The sequence below is a fragment of the Pseudomicrostroma glucosiphilum genome, assembly GCF_003144135.1.
Source record: "Pseudomicrostroma glucosiphilum strain MCA 4718 unplaced genomic scaffold BCV69scaffold_2, whole genome shotgun sequence".
Classification (NCBI taxonomy): Eukaryota; Fungi; Basidiomycota; class Exobasidiomycetes; order Microstromatales; family Microstromataceae; genus Microstroma; species Microstroma glucosiphilum.
In genome coordinates, this window is record NW_020289914.1 from 152853 (window position 1) to 174479 (window position 21627).

Genomic DNA, 21627 nt, shown 5'->3' on the forward strand with positions numbered 1-21627 from the left:
CGACTGTGTGGCTGATTGCTGTTGCTCCCACGTTGGATTTGCTCAGAGCAAAGCCTGCGTGCCCCAACAATCAGGGCATCGATCAGAATGTAGGCACAAATCTCCTCACTCAACAGGAACGAGGTCAGATGAGACTCTAGGAGTCCATCATGGTATCAACAGTGGGCGTAATGCGCCCTATACAGCCTGAAATGTACAGGATCCCAGTCGTCTGGTAGCAACACAGATGGTGCCTGGCCACGTTCCCCCCCACTCAATCCGATCGGCGCAGATCTGCCGGACGAGGCCCGCTCTCAGGCCTGTCGCCTAGGCGTCGGCGGCAATCTTTGCTCCGACTGTTGCGATCAGCTCTTCCCACAATGGCAGGCAGATCGCATTGTCATCCCCATCCCGCAAGTCCTCTGCTTCTGGTAGAGGTCCGGCACTTTCGCCGCTTCTAAGGACCGTCGTATCCGTCTTTGCTGCTGCTTCCTTGACTGCGCGGACATCTCCACCGCGCCCCGACTGTAGGACATCGATCTTGCTCTTCACATCGAGATATTCTTCGCTGACCTCGTCTCGGCGAGTGATGTCATCCAGGATGTGATAGAGCCTTGCTAGCAAATTCAATACCGGCAGTAGGGCCGGCGGCGCTTCGGCTACCTTCTGCAGATCTGACCGAGCGCTCAGCAGCCAAGATATGGCCCTCTTGGCCAGATGGGCCTCCGGGGCAGTCTTTCTTGGCGAAGCGGCCAGTAGGACACGCGCGTAAGCGTAGCTGCTCTCTGCCCTTCGCTCCAGGTTGTGATCAGCGAGAAGCTGTCGTGGACATCGACGTACAGCTGGATTTGTCAGCTTCAACTTGCACTCGCCACCGCCTGCCCATGCCTCTACTCACCTCGGGCATAACGTCGTCCATCATCTCGCATCCCACCTTTTCCAGGCCCATGTTCACCGCCAGGACCCGCGCCAGGAGCACCGTCCCCCTTCGGTACAAGACAAGATGACTACAGTCTCGCGCGTCTTGCAACAGCTGTAACAGCGGTTCCATTGCTCGAGGGCCTTCATTCGCATCAGCAAAGGCCCTTCCCACTGCGTAGAGCGACAGGAGATGCTGATCGATTCCTTCCTCGCCCTCAGGCATCTCTTCCTTCCCACAGGCCAGCACTGAGATCCGCCTTGCAGCCTGTAACGCTCCCGCACGACGGGCTCGCAGATGCAGAACCTGGTAGATGACCTTGGTCCATTTGCGATAGTCGGCGAGTGACATCCGCTTCAATAGATTTGTATCCAACATCAGCTCGAGACCATCGTCATACTTTCCCTCTTCTGCCAGAGCGTATGCCTCTTGCAATCGCATGACCAGCTCATCCGCTTCACGTAGGGCGGGCCGATCGCGATATGGTTCCTCTCTAGCTAGCCGTCTGTAGCGCCGGGCGGATCGCACATCGCCCATGCGCGATGAGAGATAGGCTGCCGTAGCCCAGGGCCGTACAGCATCTTGTGTAATCATCGTGCGTTGGGGATCTCCAGAGGGTATGGCTGAGCCTGGCTTAACAACTGGGCTAGGTCCTTGCGGCTTCGTCAGACTGGCAGGAAGGGGCAGACGCACGAGCCTCTGAACTTCGGTCGTAATTTGTAGCACGTCAGAGCCTTCTCTAGCCGCTCTGCTCGCGTCCCAAAGATCATCCGCGTACAGTCGACCTCTTTGCATTGAGCGCTCTGCCGGTCTCCAGGGAGTGGAAGGGCCAGCGACAGGTATCCTTCTTCCATCTTCTGTAGCCAGCTGGTTCGCTGCTGCTTCAAGTCTCCTATTCAGGCTGTTACACATGCTCAGGCATTGTTCATCTTTTTCTGTGCGCGCCAATGTAATTGCCTCTTTGAGAGTCATTTCCGCCAGGGCCCATTCCTCCATTTCGATTTGGAAGCCTGCAAGATTGAGCAAAGCGTGATGATGTAGCTTCGATCGTTGTGCAAGGATGGCGCCTCTGGGGCCTGCGGGAGGCGCATAGTCGAAAAAGCGGTGTAGCTGCTCTTTTGTTGCCGAGTAGTCTCCACGATGTCGAGCTCGTTGGTATTCATCGAAGACCTGCATACGGGTGGGCAAAGAGATGTCTCCGGAGCCAGAGGCTTCTGCCTTCGAGAACTGGGCGTCTGCGTCTCCTCTGCACCAAGCTCTAGCATTTCTTTCGAGCACTTTGATCTGACTGATCTTATCGAGATCGTCGTAAGCCAGCGCCATTCTTCTCACGGCGATGCCCAACGGTGACCTCTTGTCAATCTTCCTGTCCGTCATGTCTGGTATGCCCTCCTCCTCCATAGCAACGAGATACTGAATCGAAGTCTCGAATACCCCATGAAGCCAGGGAGTGAAGCTGGGGTAGGAGCGAGCACCAGCCGTTTCCAATGCCTGTGCCCACTGTGCTCTGAGCCACCCGATGAGACATTCGACCTGTGCAAGGTGATGGGTGGAGTCCGAGTCAGGGGCAGAGAGCAGACAAGCTCGGAGCGTATGGCAGAGCTGATCCAGAGAAGACGGCGGAGGCTTGACGCCGTCCCAGCATCTGACGAGGTAGATGAGTAGCCTCACCACCAGTGCCTCCTCTTCGAGGCCAGTCTGTGTGACTATACCGAGAATCTCCCGTCCCTGAGCAGGCGTAGTGGACCGTGACCGGGAGTAGTAGATGAGAAGGAGGATCCATGAGATGTGTGTCGCAGTCAGCGAGCCAGGAGAGTCTGCCGAGCCGGCCATGGTGGAAGCGACTCGGCGACCAGAAGATAGTCTGGCACTTTTCCCCGTCGATGAGGGAGTCGTAGCGTGAAGAGTGTGAATGGCGCGTCTGTTCCGTGCAGGCGGGAAGGTGTTGGTCCCTGATGAACGGAACGGAGCGGGAGCGGAACGGAGCCCCGAGTGGGAATGTCTTGGCTAGTTGCCGCACACGTCGTCTGTGTTTGGCAAAGATTGCTCTGCTTGTAAGTGGTGTGGTGATTCTAATCAATCGCCTTGGCCGGCCTCGCCTGGCCGCATTGATCCAAGCCGCGTGGCTCTGTCGGGGCGCAGGACCCTGGGGGCTGATGGCATGGACGTGGGTAGGGATGCTGTCGTGCCGTCGCGGTGCAGTGCCGTGTTTGCATGGAATCACCCGCGACCCCCGCATTTTCGCATCGGCGGGAAGCCTAAGCGAAGTCCGGACACACGGCCTGCCGCCACACAGAGGCACCGACGCAGTGCCCTGGGCCTCATTCTCCCTACTGATTCACGCACCAGGAGCTTAGTGCTCTTCATTCCGCCCACTTGGATGCCTTGCCTGCTTCTGTTCCTACCCTCAAAGCTTGGCCTTTGCATCCACTCGTCTCTTCATCCATTCAACTCTTTCCCTCCTCTTCCTCAACACGTACGTTCCATCGACCGCATCCACTGACTTCGTCGACCATCGTAGATTCTCTGTGGTATTTACTCCTATCACCTCTGCTCGTCCTCCCTCAGTCTCAGTCCGATCATGGCAGCATCGGGGCGTGCTAATCGCCAGTCCATCGTGCAGTCCATGGGTCTTGGAGATAGGAGGGCCCCACCAGAGCCAGTCTCTTCGCCGCCAGTCTTTCAGGCGCGTCACTCATACAGTAAGCCCAGGGACAGCTTCGCACTAGACTCGCAGGGAAGACCTCGGAACGACAGCAATGCGTCGCGAGCGACTTCAGTATCACAGCGCACAGCCAGGAGGCAAAGCTACAATGACGGAGCCGCAGCCAGTCACATTCCCTCCAAGATAGCCTCAACGACGTCCAGTCGCGCCCTGGACAGAGAACCGTCGCAACAGAAACGATCCTCGTTGCAGGTGGACCGCATCGATGCAGGCCGGCCGAGCGTCAGTCGAGACACGTCGACCAAAAGACGGTCCGCACAGATTGATAGGAATGTGGCTGCACCTGCGTTGAATGCGCCTGCTGCTCCTCGAGCCAGTCTCAGTCGGGACGCCTCGGCCAAGAGGAGGTCCGTACCGATCGACCGGCCCTCTGCCGAAATGTCGAGAGTCACCTCTGCCGACACGGGATTCCAGGACGCTCCCGTAAGGAGACGCTCTACTCAAGTCGACAGGACTTCGAGGCGACAGTCGCTCCAGCTAGGAAGGCCTGCGTCTCAAAGCAATGCCAGCATTTCGCAGAGTCAGGGCCAGGGTGTGATACCCTTTGGTGTTCCAGTATTGCAGGACCCACCGGCCAACCAAGCAGAGAAGCCCGCAAACGCAAGCGGCGGTTTCTTGGCCAAGCTTCTTGGGAAGAACAAGGGGACTCCTCCGACGGACGCGCCCAAGAAGTCTGCACCGAAACAGTCAAAATCCCAGCTGGCATCGCGCGAGCCTCCAGCTCAGCCCCAGGTGGCACAGCCGATTCCTCGACCCACCCAGAGGACCACCACAAGCTTGAAAGACAGAAAAGCAGCCCGTCTGGCAGCAGCGGCGAGAGAGGCCGAGGAGTCCGACGACGATTTGGAATTCAAATCCTTTGTTGACGCCTCTGTAATCAATGGGGCTGCTCCTCCTCCAACGGCGCCCATAATCATAACGCCGGAATCCTCCCCGCCTCGAGCGAACGGTGGTGCTTTGCAGCGTTTCTCTGCAGCTCTGACCAGAAAGAAGTCAGGCACCGATCAGGCGTCTCTGCCACCGAAAGCAAGTGACTTCTCCGCAGAAGATCCTAAGAAGAAGAAAAGGGTCTCAATGTTGAGTTTCGGCCGCAAGAAGTCCAACGATGCGCCCAAGGCTGTCATTGTAGACGACACTCGACGCAGGAGGTACAATACCCCGGCCACGCGCAAGCCAAGCGCGGGCTCAGTCGTATCCGTTGGCGGCTTGACAGATCTGGCCTACGTCAGCGACGACAGCAGATCGGTCATTTCCACAAGACCGCTTGGTCTTGGCAGGATGTCTGCTCAAGAAGCAAGAGCCCGTCGCGCCAGGAGAATTGAGCAGGACGATACCATTGAGGAAGCTGACGAAGAAGACGCACAATCCAGCCCGCCTGTTTCAAGGAGGGTGTCCAGGGAACGACCAAGGAACAGCGCAAAGAATCGCAGCAGCCTCTCTCGAGATCGCCCCCTGTCGCCTAGCACTGCCAGAGGACCAGGTGCACCTCCTATTCTCGGCTCTAACAAGCCGTCCAAAGGAACCACGCGATCCAACGGCGTGGAAAGGGGCTGGACCGACGACGAGGACGACTTTGAGGAGGCCAACGACGACAACTTCACTTCGCTTGGCAACGTTCAGCCTGCAGAACCGGCTGACGTTCACGACGACGATAACATTGCTTCTGTGCTCCGTCAAGGTAACAACATCGCCACACTTGGTCCTCATCTGTCGGATGCGGCATCTGAAGATGAGGATGACTCATTCACAGAGATTCCGGAACAGGCTGCCGCCCCCAGCCGACGCTCGGAAGAAGTAAATGCACCCGCGCCGGCACAAGTGCCCGAGCCAGCGTCTGTTGCAGTGCCCGTTACTTCCACCTCATCCAAGAAGGCCAAAGGCAAGAAGGCGAAGGCGAAGGCGAATGATCCTCCTGTCCAGCCTAGACCGGAGCCTGGCATCGATTCGATACGCAACTCCGCTGCTGTGGCCCTAGATGAAGGGTACCGTCAAACAGGTCGCCCAGTCGAGACAGAGCCGGAGGTAGAGACAAAGGGAGCGCCAGCTTTGCAAGCCCCTAAGAAGACGAAGAAAAAGAAAGTGCGCAGCACTCCTGTTGAAGAGGAAATCAAGCCTTCCCCGGCAGCCGAGGAGGAAGAGCTACCGGTCTATGACGAAAGACTCGCTCGGAGCGCACCGATGGAGAAGGCCGACAGCAAGGGAAAGAAGCCTGACGGAAAGACCGCTCTTGCTGGAGTTGGAGGTCTACTGGGAGCAGGCTTGCTAGGCAGTGTTCTTGGTAATAGCTCAAAGAACGACGAGAAGGCTGTTCCTGATGAAGTCCCAATGGCACTTGACCCCGAAAATTACGACAACACTCACTGGGACTCCGATGCTGAGGGCGACTACTTCTCCCACGGAAGCGATTCAGAAGCCGCAGTCGTGGCTGCGCCACACGAGCCGCCACCTGCATCGTCGCAACGAGCTCCGGCCAATCTCAAGACCACAGGTTCGGGCAAGAGCAAATCAAAAGGCAAAGCGTCTCGCGCAGTCTTGCCTCCCGTTTCGCCCGTGCCGGTCGACAGCGATGAAGATGAATTCTTCGCAGAAGATGGTGAGGACCTTCCTCGAGGGACAACCTCCTCTCACGTCTCTTCGAAAAGGAAGCCAGTGCCACCAGTTGCTGCACTGGCATCACCACCTGTGAGCCCACCCTCTGAACGGGAGCAGAGGCCGACCACCACCGCGTCTTCACCGCAGAGGAATTTAATGGCAGCGGCGCCGCTCGCTGCTGCCGGTATCGCTGCAAACGACCGACTGGCTCGCAGAAAAGGTGCGGATCAAGCAGAAGAAGACGACTTCAATCAACAGATGAGCAGATTCAAGACGTACGGCAAGAAGTCTAAGGACGGAGACTCACCCAAGGTTGGGGAGATCTTCCAGGATCCTACTAGACGACAAGCCCCTGTCAGCCCCACGCGTGAGGTAATGCCACCTCAGACCCTCTCCCGCAAAGAGCCGCCGCTTTCTCCCGACCGTGAGGATGTTGGCGGAGCTCCTCTGAGTCGCACCAAGTCACCTCCGGCGCCAGCTAAACCTCAGAAGAGCAGTGCTCGATCTTTGGGCAAAAAGCCTCCCCCTGTGATCGAGCCTCCGATGTCTAGACATGGGTCACAGTCCTCTAGACGCGGTTCACTCAGAGGCAAGAAAGGCAATTCGACTGTGGGAGCAGCCGCATTGGGGGCAGCCGGTGGGGCTATGGCTGCTGATCTACGAGACGACGACCCAGCTGTACTCCGTGATGAAGACGACAGGGTAGGTGAGCTGCGACCTCTCAAGCGACAGTCGAGCAAAGGACAGTCGCAGCGTCCTTCGAGCATGCCAAGTCGCAAGCCTAGCAAGCGGTCAAAGGCTACCTATCGCGAGTTGACTCCCATCCAGCGCCATTACCTTCTCAAGGCTCTAGTCTGCATTCAGATGCAGTCCGAGTGGGAGGAGCTCGAGAAGCTTGGCGCCCTGACTCAGTATGGCTTCCCTTTCAGTCTGGATCGACCCGAGCTGACCCGTGTGAAGCTCGACCTCAAGAACGAGTACACAACAGGGGATGGGATGGACGACGATGAAGGCGTCCGAGACCCATACGCCGGCGGAGATGGTGATGAAGCTCGTCGGCTGGAAAATCTTCAACAGCCATACATCCTGCGTCATCTCTTCCATACGCACTTGACAACCTTCCCCGGTCTCAAGGATGCTCCGATCCGATGGTGGCAGCAGCGCATCCAAGTCTTCTTTGACGAAGTGGCCGCTCGAAATTTCTCTACCAGTCTGGAAAGGGCAGAGTACTCTAGGCGACGCTTCTTCTCCCTCGCAGCGACGCGATATCTCGGGGTGTACTTTGCCCGCGGAATCGGGGTGAGAGGCTCCTCTGAACTTCGAGGACCTGGTCCAGGTGAGGCCGGTAGCGATCGATGGGGTGTCGGAAAGCAGTGGGGCAAAGGCACGGTCAAGCGCGGTCTCGACCAGCCTGCAAGGATCGACGCAGCCCTGTGGAAGAAAATCGATAATCTCTTTGGCGATGGCCCAGAAGGTGAGGTCTGGCGCAAGGCGGGCAAAGAGTCTACGCGTATTCGCACAGACTGGCAAGCCTGGAAGGAGTCTATCATAGAGAACGAGGACGGGCTGGACGAGACGATCAACTACCTCGACGTCTCCAAGATTCGCAACCTTCCTCCTAAGTACCGCAATGCCGAGGAGTGGGCGCGTAATCACGCAGCGTACCTGCTTCACAGTCTCTTTGTGAGCTCTCCCCAAGCTGACTCCGTCTTTGGCGTCGTCAAGGGCATCCACACTCTCTTTCCTTACTGGGGTGCTAAACAACTACTAAAGTATGCAAACGCCCAAGTGCTCATCGAGGGAATTCTCAATTTGCTCCTCGCTCGACCTGCAGGAGCCAAGTCTCTCATCCAGCGTGTGGCCGCTTACGTCATCGGTAGCGAGGCTACAACTTTGCAGAAGGAGTACATCGGGCCGCTGAAGAAGGAACTCGCTGACAAGGAGTTGACCAATCGCATTGAAGAATACGTTGCGCGCGGCAGCCGATCAGAAAGGAACTCCCTGAAGGGCCGAGCCGAGAAGACTGGTGATGACATCTTGACGGTGATTCTCCTCGCTGGAGCTGGTACCCCTCTACCACGGGAAGTCCAGGACAAGGTCATCAAGATGCAGCATGCATTTGCCCGCTCGCCCTACCGTGGCTCCATCGATCTGGCTTACCCGGCATCAAGTGGGTATGCAAAAGCAAACACAGACAAGGATCTGACAGTGCCAACTTGGGATGCAACTCGAGCAGAAGCAGACGATGCTCGCAAGTACGCTCAGCTCAAGCTGTATTTGCGAGACTGTCTGAAGAAGCGTGACTGCGGAGAAGCAGTGAAGATGGCAAGTGGGTCCCTCTTGCCTACCATCATCAAGGAAACGCTGTCGATCGTCTTCTACAATGCCATCAAGGAAATCTCCAAGGTGTCAGACTTGAGCGGCCGTTTGGGCGACCTGCAGGCCTTTGTCGAGGATATGATTGATACCAAGAAGAAGAAGGACAACAGCATTCAAGCCTGGATCGCTCTCGCCGCTCGACATGAGAATTCCCTCTACTTTATCTTCCACGAGTGCGTTTCAATCTCTGGTCCTCTCTTCGAATGGTGTCAAATTGGTCTAGACTTCATGGCGCTGAGCACAAGCGACCCAGTGCACCCTGCCGACCGATCGGCTAGGAACGTGGAAGTGAATCTGGAGGACATGCTCCAAGATCGCCGTCTGACGGACCGAGACGTGGACTTGATCATGGAGGAAGTCGATGAGCTGGCCGTCTACACCAAGTGGACCAAGGTCGCGTACGAGTTGCAGCTGCGACAGAACTATCTCCTTGCTCGTCCGGACGCTGCCACGTCCAGTCAGTTGACGGAAGAGGACATTCCTACCGAGGAGATGAAGGAGGAAGTCCGTGACGTTGACGCGCTGATGCGAGAGCTCATGGAAGACGCCGGCGTACCGATTGACGACGGAACCCTGCCAAACGAGTCTCGAGGAACAGAGGCGAGGTACCAGGCTCAATTCTGGTTCGATACAATGGACCCTCTAGGCCAGCATCTCAAGGCGGAGAAGGAGTCCGAGGAATTGCAATACACGCCTCCGAGTGTCACTCCGCCGATTCCTTGCCTCAAGTACGTCAGGAAGCTCCTGCCCGTCTTCAATGACGTCTTGAGGGAGAAGCTGCCAGACTGGGAGAATGGCGATGGCAATGGGCCTGCCAGGGTCAAGAGTCCGGGAAGTGAGCGAAGCGGATTCATGGAAGGCAATGGTGGACCGACGAGGAAGCAGTCAAAGAGCAAGGGTTCCAGCAGCGGCTTGGTTGGGGGTTTCAAGAATCGACTGGGCGGTGGGGGGCGGTAGGTGAGAAGCACGTGGTTGGCCTGCATGGCCCGACGCGTCGTATACCCAAACGTGTGCCGCTGCTGTGCCTGCCGTGGACTGGCCCAATGGTTGCATGTTCCGTATCGCCCTTAGTGTCTTGTCAATGATAAGGATATTCCTCTCTTCTCTCTCGGCGTTCTCTGCCTCTCTATGTCTGGAATAGATCGTGTGCTGTGCCGGCGGCGAAAGCGCCGTGTGCGTAGCGTGGCGTGGCGCTGCACCCTGCCTTTTGCCAGATGACCCTTCGGGGAGCGCCCCGCATTGCTGTGCGGGGAGCCAAAAGCAGATGGTCTCAAGTCTGTGAATCCCGCCTTCACCACCTCGCTTCCATTCCCCTTGTCTTTCCCTTTATCTCGCCTTTACTCTTCCTCAATCTATCTCAGCATTCTCATCGTTCGTTCCGCTCTCTCATTCTCTCCTCTAATCTCTCGTGTACATAAAGGTCCACTTTGCATTCCCTTCCCTCATGAGCAATGGCTCCGGAACAAGCGCAGGCGCTCAAGGACGCACCTTGCTAGGCTTCGGTTCTCCCAGTAGTCCTTCCCAATTCCCGTCTCGCAAACCAAGGAACTCGCGCTCAAGCAGCGCCTTCACTAGTCCACCCCCAGTCGTAAGTCCACCCCGGGTTGTGCAGGTAGCCGGCCTTGCTGATACCAGTGCAGCAGCGGAAGAAGAAGAAGAAGCGGAAGAAGAACCCAAGCCGACATCTCCTGCGACCGACCTCACCAATTGGCAGTCCCAACTCGTGGCCGAAATCGAGGCCAAGCAAAGGCAAGCAGAACAAGAAGCATCGGAAGCTTCGGAAAGCGAGAAGATGCGAAGTTCGAGTTATTCAGAGAAGAAGAGGACGACGTCTGGTAGTGCGGCTGCACCCCCATTGTCTTCCCCAACCGGACAGACGCCTGGACTAGTGGACTATGGTTCGCGAAGGAGGACGTCTTTGACCAAGTCTCCACCAAAGACAAGTATCGCCTCAGCCGATCCGACGGGGTCCAGCGATGAGGCGGATGCTGAACCACTCATCCCAACGACGCTGCCGTTGCGGCCCGTCAAGATCAGCCAGCAAAGCGATGCAGCCGCTACTCCATCTGCTGCGCCCATGAACCGCTTCGTCTCAGGCTCGGGTACCTCGCGCAAAGCGAGTCGGAGAGGCTACACCGCCGATGAGGACACCAGCGAGCCTCAGCCAAACGCGCCCCGAGATCTTCTTGCCGCTGGGGTACCTACGTATCCAGGTTCCACAGCGGCCAAAGCTCCCCAGACCAACACAAGCGCCGAAGAGGAATCGGACGAGCAATTCGTCGATCCTTCGGAAGGGGAGACAACCCCGGCAAGAAGGAAGCGCGGAATTTTCCTCTCGTCGACGAATTCGCCAGCAGGATCCATTGGCAGGAGGTCCCGTAGGTCGGGCGTGGCCGGCAGACTTGCGAGTGGGGGCGAGACGAGCTCTCAATTTTCTCATGACGCCTCGGTGGCCTCATCAGTTGGACGAACCTCGCCCCCGCTGGAAGAAGTCCGTGGCGGAGCCTCGACGGGAACACCGTCCTTTGTGTCAGACCAGCAGGAGATCACTTTCCCGTCTTCGACATCGGATGACGGCTCTTTCGTCAGTCCGGATCCTGCCTCTTTCGATCCGTCAGAAGAGGGAGGCTTTGCTAGCTTCGATATGACTCCCAGCAATACAGTGCAACAACGTCGCCTCAGAACAACCAGCGACGACGACCATGACGAGGATATCTTTCACGATGACGCAAGCTTGGCCGACTCTCAAGATCGCTCTGTACTTCCGGATCCACGCTTTGACCCTACTTTTCTGGGCGCAGCTCGATCCGAAACGCCCGATGTCGTTACAGCGGATGAGGCGGATGATGCGCGAGAAGACCAAGACCTCGATGACAATGCCTCTTTTGCGAGCGGCATCAGTGGGACAGAGAGCAACATCAAGATGCAGTCTCGTACCTCAGCAATTTCTACTGCTGCCTTTCCTCCCGCGGTACCAGTCCGCAGGAGAACTGGCACAGAGAATGCGTTAGCGCCGAGCTCCGGGTCTGAATCCGCTGCCCCTCGGGAGTTTAGCGCAGCAGCGGCAGACACTGCGGCAGCAAAGGCGGCAGCTGCGCGTAAAAGGGCTGCTTCTCTAGAGAGGGAGCAAAAGCAAAGAGAGCGAGAGGAGTGGGAGCGTCACATCCTCTCTGCAGACTGGGAAGAACTTGAGGTGGCGAGATATCTGAACGAGTTCGGAAAGCACGTATATCAGGTGCGCTCGACGGGTCCTCTGGACCCGCACCACCAGAGCCTCACTCAGTCACTCTTTCCATCTACGTACGAATGGACAGAGTACTCGAGTGATGGCGAGCCTCCCAAATTCGATCGCTTGGGATACAGCATCGCCTGGTTCACAGCATTGCTGACCTACATTTCGCCAAATAGAATGGTCGACTTGCAGGGCGGCTTGCCTGTAGGCGAGGAGGCCGAAGCGAATGCTGCTGCCACCACTGCTCAAACACCGGAGGAGTTCCGTTGGCAAGCTCTGAAAGCCAACGGAGAGCGCTTCTACCTCTCTGCTCTGCCCCTGTACGAGATGCTCGGCTCGCGGCTTCGCAGAACTTGGCGGTGGGAGTCAAAGATACGGTCGTTGCTCAGTCTCATTGCCTACACATTCCTCTGGTGGAGAGGCCTTCTCCTTGCTAGCACCATCTTTGCTACCATCATGCTCGTTCTCACCCTCAAGACATACCCACCCAAGCCTGATACGCTGAGGGAAATTCTTGCTCGGCAGAGGAGACGAGCGGAGGGAGATCGTTACTCGAAGCAGGAGGCGAGGGCAGCAGCAGTGGCAGTTGCAGACGAAGCCGCCTCAGCGGCGCCCGTCGGTGCTGAATCTGAGGGCATCAGCGCTGATTCGATAGCGGCGACCGCGGTCGGAGCTGCTGACTCTTTGGCGGCGACGATCAATCCTACTCGCTCGCCAAGCCGCTACAGTCTGGTAGCAGAGGCTTCGAAGAGGTACGGACTTCAAGTGTCCGTCGTCGCTGGTGCTCTTGCTGATGGCCATGAACGGGCGAAGAACTTTGCCCTCTGGCGATCACCACGAGCTACCTGGCGTCTTCTGCTCTGGCTATCCATTGCCTTCTTCCTCACGCTCGGTCTGTTGACTCCGGTGATTATCGTCCGAGCGCCGGGAGCCATCCTCGGCATTTGCTTCTTCTTTGTTGCGCCCATTGCCGAGTACAGGCCACAATGGCTTGGCGTAGAGTGGGGCAATCCCTTCGACTGGATCTTCGCTGGCGTTCCCAATGATGCGCAGTACAGCTTGGAGATTCTTCGCAGTAGAGCTGCAAAGGGCAAGCCGCTCATTAGCGATCAGGCGCTGCTGCTTCGGCCAGAGGACGCAACATTTGTGGTAGCCGACGCCGAGGATGACGAAGACGAGGTGGCTCAAGCAGACGGGGTCAGCAGAGGCGCTACGCCTGCGACGGCTGCGGCCAAGGGCAATAAGATCAATTGGTCCAAATGGTCCGATCGAGTACTCAAGGGCAAGTCGATGGCCATCCGTGGGAGTGAGATGCTCGCGGGCCAACGAAGCGTACCACTTCCGCGTCTGCCGGTCAATGAAGTACAGCCCTCTGCTGGTTTTGGCTCCTTCCTCCTGACCAATCTGTCGAAAGGTCTCAACTACGGCCTGGAAACCCTCGAGAGCAGATCGGCCCAGAGTGCCGCAGCCGCTAGGGGCATTCCTGGCGGATCTTCAGGCGGACTGCAGGATATGGCAGATGTAGACGGGACGTACTGGTCGATCTACGACAATTGCTGTGGCCACCTCGTCATCACGCCTCAGACGATCACCTTCCGCTCTCTCTTTGCCAAGCGTCCGCGTGGCAGAAGAGGGATGAGCACATCCGTTTCCACCTCTTCTTCTCTGGCCGATGCAGACCCTTCGAGCTCCATCTCTGGCTCCTCTTCTCTGGAACAGCCCATTCTCGATCCACTCACCGGCGAGCTCACCATTCCAGCCTCTGAATTGGAGAAGCAGCCTCCGAAGGTCAAGACTCTCCTGCAGGTGGACATTGCACAGGTGCGCGGGCTGAAGAAACTCGATTCGCGATACCTGCCCTATGGCTCAAAGTGGAGCGCTACCGTTGCTCGTGGAGAGGGGCTAAGAGTGACTGTCAAGATGCCTCCTGGTGCGGCTGGGATTGGTGGTGCAGGGACAGGGACGAAGGGCGGAATGGTGGAGGTAGACTTCTGGCAGGTAGTCAAGAGAAACGAGGCGTTCAATCGACTGGTTGCCTTGGTACCTCGCGAGTGGGAGAAGGTCTTTTGAGACTACTTGTGGTGGTGGTGGTCAGAGAGGTGCCATACTGGGCCGCGTTATTGGCCCCTGTCTTGTACCTTAGCTATGCATACCTCGTCCCGTAATTGGGATTGTAACCATGTATATCTTCGTAAATTAAGAGAATTGTTCAAGGACCAGCCAGGACCATTGACGGAACAAGGAGCGAATCCTCGGCGCGGTGAAAGCGTAACGGACCACTTTACGCGAGAACACGTCGCGCCACTTCAGCTCGCTGATCTTCCCCTCTGATCCTCTGGTCCGGAAATAGTGTCTCACTTCTACCGCCCACGTCTGCCCCGCCTCCACAACGGCCTCACATCATGCGATCGATCCCTCCGACGTTTCTTCAACTCTCTTAGCTCATCAGATCCTTGGGGGAGGGGGGGGGGCATCACCGAGCAGGGAGCTGTGGGTGCTTACTTCGGAAGGACTCTCGCACTCAGAAGATGTTTCATCATGCACGTCGACGCGCCCCATCTGCGCCTTGACGCCTCGCTCCCTCCACCCCGCTCCGCCCGCCCGCCCGAGCGGTCGCTTGAACCCTGGCGGGTTAGCTAACATTCCTCCTCCAGATTCGCGTTAGCTAAACCGCTTCTGGCGAGGAGACAAAGAAGCTTTGTCAGTCAGAGAGGGAGAGAGAATGTGGAAGGGAGGGTTCCTCGCATCATAGGCTGGACTTCGATAAGCGATCCTCGGTGAGGTCATGGCTTTCCAGGAACTCTTCAGGGCTGAGCCTGAGACGGACGGAGCCTGAGAGGGGAGCCTACGTCTATTTGCAGTGGCACCTGCATTCTGGTGTGAGACCCTAAGGAGCCTTGGGTCGGGGCTGGTGTAGAGTCTTCTATCAACAGACGAAGGGGTGGGAGACGGCAGAGGGAAGGATGGCAGAGGAGAGGAACTGTCGCTTAGCTCGTCATTCCCAAAAAAAGATCGCATAAGCTTTGTCAATCGGGAGCGCCTGTCAGTGCTTCGTCGGAAGAGCCTCATTGGTACATAAGGTCGGGGGGCAAGGTTCTTCCTGATAGATCATTCCTTACTTACCCACGCCATCTTCCATATATCAACCCTTCATCCCATCTTACACACTTTCCTTTACAATGGCACCCCAGTACAACGAGTCTGAGCCCGAGATCCAGGAGGACGACGCTCCCGTCGACTCTGGCATCGACGCACAGGCTGAAGACGAGCGAGCTGCTACTGGCTCTGAGCAGCAGCAGGCAGCCAACGAGGCTGGCGATTTGGACCAGGACGTGAGTATCCCTATCCCCTTTTTTCCTGAAAAGCTCCTCTCCCGGAAGCAGGTGTTTACATGAAGACTAAGAAGCTGACACTTTCCCTCCCAACTTCACTGCACTACTTTGCTATGCTGCTCTCTCTCTTTGTAGAACATCATCGACAACTCCGCCGGCGTGTCGACCCGTGGAGCCAAGGTGGACGCCATGAAGCAGGATAGGGAGATTGACAGTGACGTCGCTGCCGAGACCAAGGCTGACGAGCAGTCGTAGAGAGAGAGCGTCCGACCCTGCCTGGGCCTCTGCCTCGACCTCTGTTTCTGCTTCTGTTTCTAGATGGGAGTTTGTTTCGCCTAGGTGGGGGGAAATGATGGATACCAATGAATGATACCTTGCATTCCCAACATCGAGTGCTGTTGTGACTCCTACTTACGCTACGTCACCGGGCGACTGTCCTTTCCCCGAATCTTATGAGAACGTGTTCTGATCAGTATGTCTGAAAACAATGGACCGTTTGTACTATCATGTCATTGACTGGAACAATTGGTGCGAAGTGAGGTTGTGCTACAGCCATATGTGGGGACGGATTCATGTGCAATCTACAGTGTTGAGCAGCACGCTCGATGAGAAGGGAACTGTCAGACGAGAAGGAATGGAGGTAGGAAAAGTCCGTTGGTCTGGGATGATGCTCGAGCGGAGCGATGTATGTACAATCTGAAGGGGAGGGAGGAAAAACGACACAGAGATTCCGTCCCTCATTGTGCGTGATAGGTCTCGTAAGGAGCGGAAGCACCGGTGCGCGGTCCGTACTGGCCTGCAGCAGGTGCGCCATATGCTCCCGACGCAGGCTCTGCATAATGGGCTGAGGTAGATTGGTAGTCGGCTCCCGATCCGTAATGAGAGTCATTGCCAGTTGGGTACCCAGCGGGCGCTCCGTAACCAGCACGGATATCTCCATCGGTGTTTTGCGGAGTAGCGATGCCTGAAGAGTAGCCAGGGGTAGCGTCGCCATAAGTCGTATAACGATTCGCGGGGCCTGCAGCACGATTATGTCCAGCACCGTAAGCTGCGTCTGCCGAGAAGGAGTTGCGACGAGAGTCCTCCCATACACCCGAGTCGACTTTGCCCTCTGCGTTGCGGGCGGTCAATGGATAGGAGTCATCGGGTGCTGACTCGTAGGGTGCGCCTGCGCCGACAGTCTTGTAGTCTCGAGTGGCTCGCCTCTGTGCACGACCGTAGGCTCCCAAGGCAAAGCACATGTACAGCTGGGTGAGGCCCAAAAGCAGGATCAGACCACCCATTGCTCCGATCTGAGCCCAGATGAAGTAGTCGCAGATCTGATCACCAAAGTTCTCAGAGATGGCAGAGCTGGTGTAACCACTCGAAGTGGTGGCGGGAGTAGCGCCATAAGAGGCATTGCAGGCACTCTGGGCGGTATCGTGCTGTGTGGCGGCTACTACCAAGAAGGCAATGGTGGCGGCGAGGATGGCTAGGGTGAGCAGGGTGGTGATCCTGGTGTAGGCGTGGTAGAGCTTAGTCGCCTCTTTGCGAACGGCGACGAGACCGACAATCTGCCATACGGCAGTGACGAATCCCAGGGCCGAGACAATGGCCTTTCCGAAGGAGGGTATCACGCCTAGACCAGCGACAATGGAGTAGGAAGGTGCGAGGGCCAGGATTCCGACGAGGAATGCGACAATGGCAATCTCCACAACGGTGACGTAGGCTCCCACATTGATCAGCGGGATAGCGCAGCAGAGAAATTCAAAGCCGCTCTTCTTTCCTCTTGACATGGCGAATGGAGGTGGCGGGGGAGTCGGCGAGAGCTTGAAGGAGGTTGTTACCAGGTGGTCAAGGTGCCGAACGTCAGATGAAGTGCAAGAAAAGCTTCGAAGGAAGGTGAGGGGATGGTCGCACGCTGACGCCGATGCTGCTTGGTATTGCGGGGAGAGGATCGGACGAGGAGGGACGGAGGGAGGGTGAGATGAGATGAGACAATCAGGAGGGGATCTGGTCTGCACCAATTGTTTGCCCGTGGGGGTCCAAGGCAGTGTCGCGGAAGCGGAGGTGTTGTCAAAGCCCCAAGCGAATCGGGGCTTGGCGGGGGCGCGTGTGTGCCGAGCGGCAAGCGGCCTCGGCACACTGACTGACAGGGGGGGAAGGACACGCTCGGCTCCGCACCACCTCGCTCAGGGTTGGCAGAGGAGAGACACCAGCTTGGAGGACCAGTCAGATCGTAGGCTGAGTTCGCAAGATCATGGGTCGAATGACTGCAGCAGGCTTCCTCTATACCGTCGGGTGCCTTTCCGACACCTCACAACAGGCAGTAGGCCTTGCAGGGTCGATGGCTTGTTGTATCCGCCTATCCTCCACGAAGCGGCTGCAACGTGGCAGACAGCAGTACACATCTCTGTCATTGTCAGTGTTGACGAGCTTCGTTGTGGCCTCGATTCTGACCTCTCAATCGACTTGCTTACTTGAGACCCTCTGAGCCTTGGGTGTTGCTTCCTTGGTCTTACCCACGCCTTGGATGCGGGGCTCGGCGACTAATTGCGCCAGGGGCCCGAAGTGCTCAGTCAATCGCGTCTCGGAAGAGGACGTGCGCTGCGATTTTTTGGAGCCGAGTTTCCACGAAGGGGCGCCAGACGCTTCCACGGTGGTGACTACTTGTGCCGCCTGCTCCAGTCCTTACTCCACCCTACTCTATTCTACAAGACCTCAACACCAAGCACACAAGTCGCCCTTCCTCACCACTCCTTCACGGCCATAGCGTCCATACGGCTACTTACGCAAGTCCCTCTCAAGCACAGTTGAGCACCCGAACTTTTCTCAGCCTCTTCCGCCTCACCTTGCTCTTTCCGTTACGCAAGGAGAAGTCACCGGCCGTGACTCACTCGCTCTTCCTGCGTCGCCGTTCCCATCCTCTCATCGCTTCCCGTCTCTACAACCTCAGGCGCACTGGTGCCATTACTCTTCAGACTGCCTATCGGTAGTCCTTGAAGAACCCTACCCGCCATGCCAGCTTCATCCTTGACGAAGCTCGCACTCCATCTATCGAGGTACGCCCACTGGCACGCTCAGAATGCCGCCAACAGCGTACACCAGGGAGTGAATGCCTTCAAAGGAGGGGTGGGAGGCACCACTGGTAATTCGGCATTCAGTACAGCCTCCTCCTCTCTGAGCAGTGCAGGTGCAGGACCTGGCTCGGGCGCAGGTGGAGCCAAGTTTCACGCCGGACGTGGCGCTCATTTCACATATACCGTGAGTTGCCAAGACGCAGCGTGTGCCGAGGGCGAACCAGCGACTCACATGTCTCCCTGACCCATCCCCTTGACTGTCTTTGCCACATAGAATACCGGTGGACGTGCTGTCGTTCAGGCGGGCTCGACCGCTAACGATAGCTCCAACACTTTCGATGAGGAAGAGGAGCATCACAGGCTCCACTCGCCGCACACTCACAGTACGAATGGCTTGAGGAGACGTAACTCTGCCGCTTCCTCGTCAGCGCCAAAGGGCCTTCTTCTCTCGCCTTCAGAGAAGCAAGCAGCCGCTGCAGGAAAGAAGCCTGCCCCCGGATCCCTCAGTCACGCTGTCCTACAAGCCAGGTTTAGAGATGCCTTCCGAGCTGCCGAGCCGAGAGACCAGGTCACATCTTCTACTGCGCAGGATCCTGCCTCCTTGCTTGCCAGCGATCAGTCGGCTGAGCTGCACAGAGATCTGGTAGATGCGAAGAACCGCCGCGATAGAGTTGCAATTCTCGCCCTAGTAGATGCATATCGAAAACTTCCCTCCTCTCAACAGACGACTGCTGGCTTCAATGCCGCCCTGTCCGCCCAGGTCTCTGTACGCGAAGCAGGAGAAAGCCTGCGGGAGGTGAGGGAAACGCACAAGGATATGCTCGACGCTGGCTGTTTCCCTAATAGTTCCACGTCTGCAATCCTCGTCAAGGCGCTATGCGCCAGAGACCAGGAGAAGCACAGCGATGAGCATACCCCTCAAGTCACGACAGAAGAGCAAGCTTCGACCGAAGCTTGGAGGATTCTCACAACGACACCTGCAGGATTGCAAGACGTCGCTGCCTACAACGCTCTGCTCTCACGCTGTGCGGCCAAGGGCGATACGGAGAGGGCGGCTGCAATCTACGAGATGATGAAAGCGTCTGCACCTGCCGTCTTGGCCGATGCGTCGACATACACTCATCTCGTCTCCTGCTTTGCTGCATCTGCCGAGACTCTGCAGACTACCACCAGCGACTCGCATCTCTTGCCAGTGAAGCAAATCCTCGACGAGAGCATAGCCTCCATGCGCTCTTCGCAGTGGATCAACGACGCCGTTGCCGAGATGGCGCTTTTCAGGAGCTTTGTCGATCTCTTCTTCCGTCTGCAGGCTCCAGAAGAGGCAGTCAGCCTCTTTGAACGCATGTTCATGAACGAGGATGGTCTGCCTAGTCCAAGCGCTGAGATCACTGGAGGTCTTGTCTCGGGCTTTGCAGCAGTGGGCGACGTTGTGACCGCACAGGCCTGGATCGAGAAGATTGAATCGCTCAATGCATCATCGCAAAGCGGAATGATCTTGGCTGCGCCCGACTTTAGCCCTGTCAAGGGAGATATAGCAGCAGTTGGCAGTCCGATCGTAGAGACAGCTCAGCCTATCGTTGCTGAAACTGCCGCTGCAGTACCAGTAGAGAATGCCCCTGTCTCTCCCTCACTGCATGCCGCTTCGCCAGCTCCATCGCTTCAAGATTCCGCGAGTGTGACGCTACGATCACCGTCGTCTATCGCTTCTTCTGTTCCTGCTCCCGCTCTCGGCAATCCTCAGCTTCACGTGATCGACTGCGACCTTGGCGACCGCGTCAAATCTCTCTTGAGACCTCGACGCAACAATGGCGTCACATCTGCCAAGGAAAGCAAGGCAGCCACTCTGGCAAACCTGGAAGCCGCATATCGCCTGTTGAAGAAGGAAATCTCGTATGGCAATTACGCTCCCCCTGAAGTATTTGCGCAATTGCTCAATGCCTTCGGACGAGAGGGGAAGCTGGGTCGGGTGCAAGAGCTACGAGAACATGCGCATGTCGCAGTCTCTGGCCTTGTCGGCGATCCGACGTGGCAGGCATCGGCATGGACCGAAGTGGAAGACAATGTGGTGGCTGCTCTAGCACATGCTGGAGATGCTGAGGGCGCTCACGCTGCTAGGCACGCTCTGCTAGCTGCCGGCTGTGCTCCCACCGCTAACTCCTACGCTGCCTTGATCTCGTCTATCAGAGATTCCACCGATGAGGCTATGCTTGCCGAGCAGCTCTTCGAAGAATCTCAGAGACTGCAGGTGGTACCTAATATCTACCTCGTCAACACGGTCATCTCCCGCTTGGGCCGAGCTCGCAGGGCAGAACGAGCATTGCAGCTTTATCATTCTTTGCCTCTTCTCGGTCTCAAGCCTACTTCTATCACATATGGCGCAACTCTTAACTGCGCCGTCCGTGTTGGCGACATTGCCACTGCTGAAGCCATCTTCCGAGCTATGGAGAGCGATCCATCGTTTGTTCCCCGTCCACCCGGATACAACTCGATGATCCAGTTCTTCACATATACCCACCCAGACAGGATGAAGGCACTCGAGTATTGGAACAAGATGCAGGAGCGCGGGGTTCGACCCAGTAGCCATACCTACAAGCTGCTACTAGATCAGTACGCCACAATTCAGCCCGTCCAGCCTGATGCCATGAATGAGCTCTTCGCACGGCTGCTGCGAGACCGCACGGTCGATGTTGCTGGACCTCACTGGGCGTCTCTGATCACTTGCTATGGTCTGCATCTCGGTGATATCCCTCGCTGCCAGCAGATCTTCCGGTCGATCAGCTTGAAGACAGGCAGCGCCCCAGACGCCGTGGCTTACGAGTCGCTCTTGCAGGTCTACGCACATCACGGCAAGGTGGATCTCATCAACTCTCTCCTTGCCGAGATGGTGCGATGTAACGTGGCTCGCACTGCTTATGTCGCAAACCATGCCATCGAGGGCTACGCCAAGCATGGCGGTCTAGAGGGTCTCATGAAGGCCAGGACTATTTTCATGGCCATGTCCCAGCCTCCTGCCGGTGTGGCCTCCGTGGGCAACCACCCTCTTCCTCGTCACCATGGCGCGGGCTCCGGGAATGGTCAGCTCTACCACGACCGACGCTCGGGAGCAGCTCAGGGCGAGCGCGACCAGATGGTCAAGATCTCAGTGCAGGAACTCCTGGCACAGACGTCCAAGCACAGCCACTCCACTCAGCCCCTCTTCCTCACAATGGAGCAAGAGATGGAGTTGTTGACCCTTGCGTTCGAGCAGGTACACCCTGAGCCATCCACGTATGAGAGGATGATTGCACTAGAGATCTCGAGCGGGTTCTACAGGAACGCAGCGACTGTTGTGGAACGTATGGAGGAAAGGGCTTTCCCACCGGCTCTTGTGCTCAAGGCTCGGGCGCTGCTGAGGGAGTAGAAGGCGAAAA

At 57.1% G+C, this 21627-nt stretch overlaps 6 protein-coding genes across 6 annotated transcripts; 4 read left to right on the forward strand and 2 right to left on the reverse strand.

Annotated features, from left to right (window-relative positions):
• Window positions 1–306: 306 nt before the first annotated feature.
• Window positions 307–2731, reverse strand: BCV69DRAFT_296654 (hypothetical protein; the record flags this gene model as incomplete). Its single annotated transcript, XM_025494027.1, has 2 exons — window positions 307–798; window positions 878–2731. The coding sequence occupies 2 exons, from the start codon at window positions 2729–2731 to the stop codon at window positions 307–309; spliced, it is 2346 nt and encodes a 781-aa protein (XP_025349834.1).
• A 548-nt stretch (window positions 2732–3279) lies between these two features.
• Window positions 3280–13896, forward strand: BCV69DRAFT_292157 (hypothetical protein; the record flags this gene model as incomplete). Its single annotated transcript, XM_025493783.1, has 5 exons — window positions 3280–9547; window positions 9736–9767; window positions 9809–9861; window positions 10015–10182; window positions 10207–13896. Exons 1-5 carry the CDS (start codon window positions 3480–3482, stop codon window positions 13894–13896), a joined length of 10011 nt encoding a protein of 3336 aa, XP_025349835.1. The 5' UTR covers window positions 3280–3479.
• A 1109-nt stretch (window positions 13897–15005) lies between these two features.
• BCV69DRAFT_296657 (hypothetical protein) lies at window positions 15006–15413 on the forward strand (the record flags this gene model as incomplete). The annotated part of the gene is made up of 2 exons (XM_025494028.1): window positions 15006–15158; window positions 15294–15413. The coding sequence occupies 2 exons, from the start codon at window positions 15006–15008 to the stop codon at window positions 15411–15413; spliced, it is 273 nt and encodes a 90-aa protein (XP_025349836.1).
• A 161-nt stretch (window positions 15414–15574) lies between these two features.
• BCV69DRAFT_280279 (hypothetical protein) lies at window positions 15575–17354 on the reverse strand. The gene has a single exon (XM_025491557.1). It carries the CDS (start codon window positions 16931–16933, stop codon window positions 15896–15898), a length of 1038 nt encoding a protein of 345 aa, XP_025349837.1. The 5' UTR covers window positions 16934–17354; the 3' UTR covers window positions 15575–15895.
• BCV69DRAFT_94096 (hypothetical protein) lies at window positions 17032–17906 on the forward strand. Its single transcript, XM_025495654.1, has one exon. It carries the CDS (start codon window positions 17130–17132, stop codon window positions 17619–17621), a length of 492 nt encoding a protein of 163 aa, XP_025349838.1. The 5' UTR covers window positions 17032–17129; the 3' UTR covers window positions 17622–17906.
• A 249-nt stretch (window positions 17907–18155) lies between these two features.
• On the forward strand, window positions 18156–21617 carry BCV69DRAFT_296659 (hypothetical protein; the record flags this gene model as incomplete). Its single annotated transcript, XM_025494029.1, has 2 exons — window positions 18156–18401; window positions 18492–21617. The coding sequence occupies 2 exons, from the start codon at window positions 18156–18158 to the stop codon at window positions 21615–21617; spliced, it is 3372 nt and encodes a 1123-aa protein (XP_025349839.1).
• Window positions 21618–21627: the final 10 nt, after the last annotated feature.